Here is a 2,811-nt window from a genome sequence, read left to right on the forward strand (position 1 = left end):
TAGTAATCAATCACTAGAATAATTATACATACTATAATAGAATAACTAAGCCTATAAGAAATGAATAATAAAATTTATTAATAGTTATATAATTTTTTTTATAAAATAGTGGTTGATTAATTATTAATTTTTGTAATAAATATTTATGCACTACTCTTCCTTTGTTCACTAACTAATATCTTTGGACACTTGTTATAGGGAATATTGTTATTAAGGTATGAATAAGCAAAACAAGGTCCCTACAGTTCAATATTTTTTTATATAATTGCTGCCACTTGATCTATCATATAGTTAGGTGAGATTAGGATTACGAGACTTTGATAGGTTACAAACTTACAATACAATCTTTCCTTGTCAAGGGTTCTATTCTTTGACCAATGAAAAGACAGAGTAGTAAAAAATAGTAAATTCATTTGGTACATTATGGATCCTATTAAATTGTGTTAAGTCCTAATTAGTTAATCTAAAATTTATTTTTCGCATGTAATTTTTTATTATTTGAAAATTTATTTCAAGTACTAGTAAATTATTATTCAGTAACTTTAATTATTCTTATAATTATCAATAGTTCCAATTACGACTATTCAAATGACAATATTTCAGAAAAAACTGAGTAGCTAATAATAAGAAAGATAACTTGTGCACCAAGGGACATTCATGCTTAGCAACTTTTGCTTCACAATAATTAACTTCTTTTATTGTAAATTATTTTCAACACATATATGACATATGTAAGTACACACGTACACGAAGTAACAAGAATAAGTATACTTACAAGCTAATTAAGTCACCTACAAGTAATTTAGATTTACTAATTTGTGAACTTCAACTCCTTTCTAGAACAAATAGTTTGATAAGTGTGTCAAACAAAAAATAGAAAAGCTTTATTTCAACACAAAAATATTTTGCTTACTTTTATGTTTGTTTTATTATTATTTTTAAATAAATTTGTATCTCAAAATAAGAATTTAATTTTGATATTTTTTTTGAAATAAAAAGTGCTCAACACAACAAGGTGGAGCAGCAAAACATTAGTAACAGGCTGCTCAACGTACAATCCATCATTGATCAACTTAATAAATAGAGTATCCTTTAGTCATCTTCGACATTACCATCAACAACCAAGAGGTTCACCACCAAGCCACTCGTCGGAAAGCATAAAGGATCTGTTTATTATCTCCATCACTCCTGAGCTTTTATTATTGAAGACTCTATCATTTCTTTCTAGCCAAATTGCCCAGATAACAGCAAAAAATCTAATCAACCACCGCCTCTACTCATTCTTTCTTGATGAAGCATTCGTCCAACTCTCAAAGTGTTGTTTTAGTGTACCCGACATAGTCCATATCCTTCCAAGAGCGAATAGCCATGCACACCACACCTGCCAAGTGATCTCACAGCCAATAAAAAGATGGGCAGCAAACTCAACAGACTTACAACATAGAACACATAAATTATCATGCTGGTCAATGACACCTAATTTGCATAGTCTCTCCTTAGTGTTCACCCTCTCAACCAAAATAAACCACGAAAATAACTCAACCCTTGGCGGAGCGAATCCCCTCCAAATAGCACTAGTAAATCTATAGCTAGTAATTTTCTCCGGGAGAGCTGCCTCCTGCATCACCTGCACAAAGGAGTTAGTAGTAAAAATACCAGTTTTATCATATTTCCAGACTACCCTGTCCTCCCTCTCAGTTGTTATTCTTACTGACTGCAAGACCTCATGGAGTTGGTGTAAAAGCTCCAGCTCCCACTGAAATAATTCTCTCCTCCATTGGAAACTCCAGATCCATTCTAACCCATCCCAGAACCCGCATTCCCCTATAACAGATCTTGTGAGGTTTGAAATCGAGAAAAGTTTAGGAAACATCTCTTTCAACCTTCCACCAGGTAGCCAGACATCCTCCCAGAACTTGATTGTTCTGCCATTCCCTACATCCATAGATAAGCCTCTTATCATCTTTTCTCTGATTTGCAGCTCCCTGATCTAGAGCTGACAGATATCTCTCCAAGGGCCCCCTCTTGTAGAAATAGGCTGACCACACAGCATCGCAGAGGGATTCATGCTGTTACAAGAACATACTACTCTCTTTCATAAAGGGCAGTCTTCTTTCGAAAACTTCCACCACCACTTGAACAGAAGGGCTGTATTCTTAACCACTGCATCTCCCACTTCTAATACACCCGCCTTCCTAGGAGCCATCACTATCTTCCATCTCACTAGTGGCATCCCTATCTTTCCAATCCTCCTTACTCCATAATAACTACCTTTTATATTAACAGCATGAATGGTCATCCAACAACACAGATGTAATTGCACATGGATCCAAATTAAACTCCTCAAAATAATTCTCTTCTATTTCTATTCTGTTAGCGAGTGGAGCCTTAACATCAAAATAATTTTATTTAATGGAAATGGGAAGCTCAACCTCTTACGTTGTTCAAATGAAACCCTAGCAAGTAGCAACTACATATCCTATGAAGAAGTGATTCGACATGGAAGAAGTTGAAGTATGTTTCTGTAATTTAATTATTGTTTGGTTGCTTGACGACAAGGGAGGACATTTGTCGGCTAATTTATAATTAGAACATACATATATAATATTTAATTCAGGTGGTTGGGATCAACCAAAAAGATTAGACAAACTTAGAGTTAAAAAATATAAAATCTACATATGAATTAGTGTGAACTCAGATCTACAATTAGGTTCTCAATTAATCTTATACAGCTATAGATAAGACAAATTCAGAAATTCAGGGTATAATTTGCAACATTATTATTTATAAACAATTTGGTTCTATAACAAT

General features: G+C 33.6%; 1 protein-coding gene across 1 annotated transcript; it reads right to left on the reverse strand.

Annotated features, from left to right (window-relative positions):
• Positions 1,274 to 1,945, reverse strand: LOC107641560. Its single transcript, XM_016345045.1, has one exon. It carries the CDS (start codon positions 1,943 to 1,945, stop codon positions 1,274 to 1,276), a length of 672 nt encoding a protein of 223 aa, XP_016200531.1.

Source organism: Arachis ipaensis, chromosome B05, assembly GCF_000816755.2.
Source record: "Arachis ipaensis cultivar K30076 chromosome B05, Araip1.1, whole genome shotgun sequence".
NCBI lineage: Eukaryota > Viridiplantae > Streptophyta > Magnoliopsida > Fabales > Fabaceae > Arachis > Arachis ipaensis.

Coding starts and splice junctions, on each gene's coding strand:
- LOC107641560 (XM_016345045.1), bottom strand. CDS start 1,945: ATGGATGTAGGGAATGGCAGAACAATCAAGTTCTGGGAGGATGTCTGG.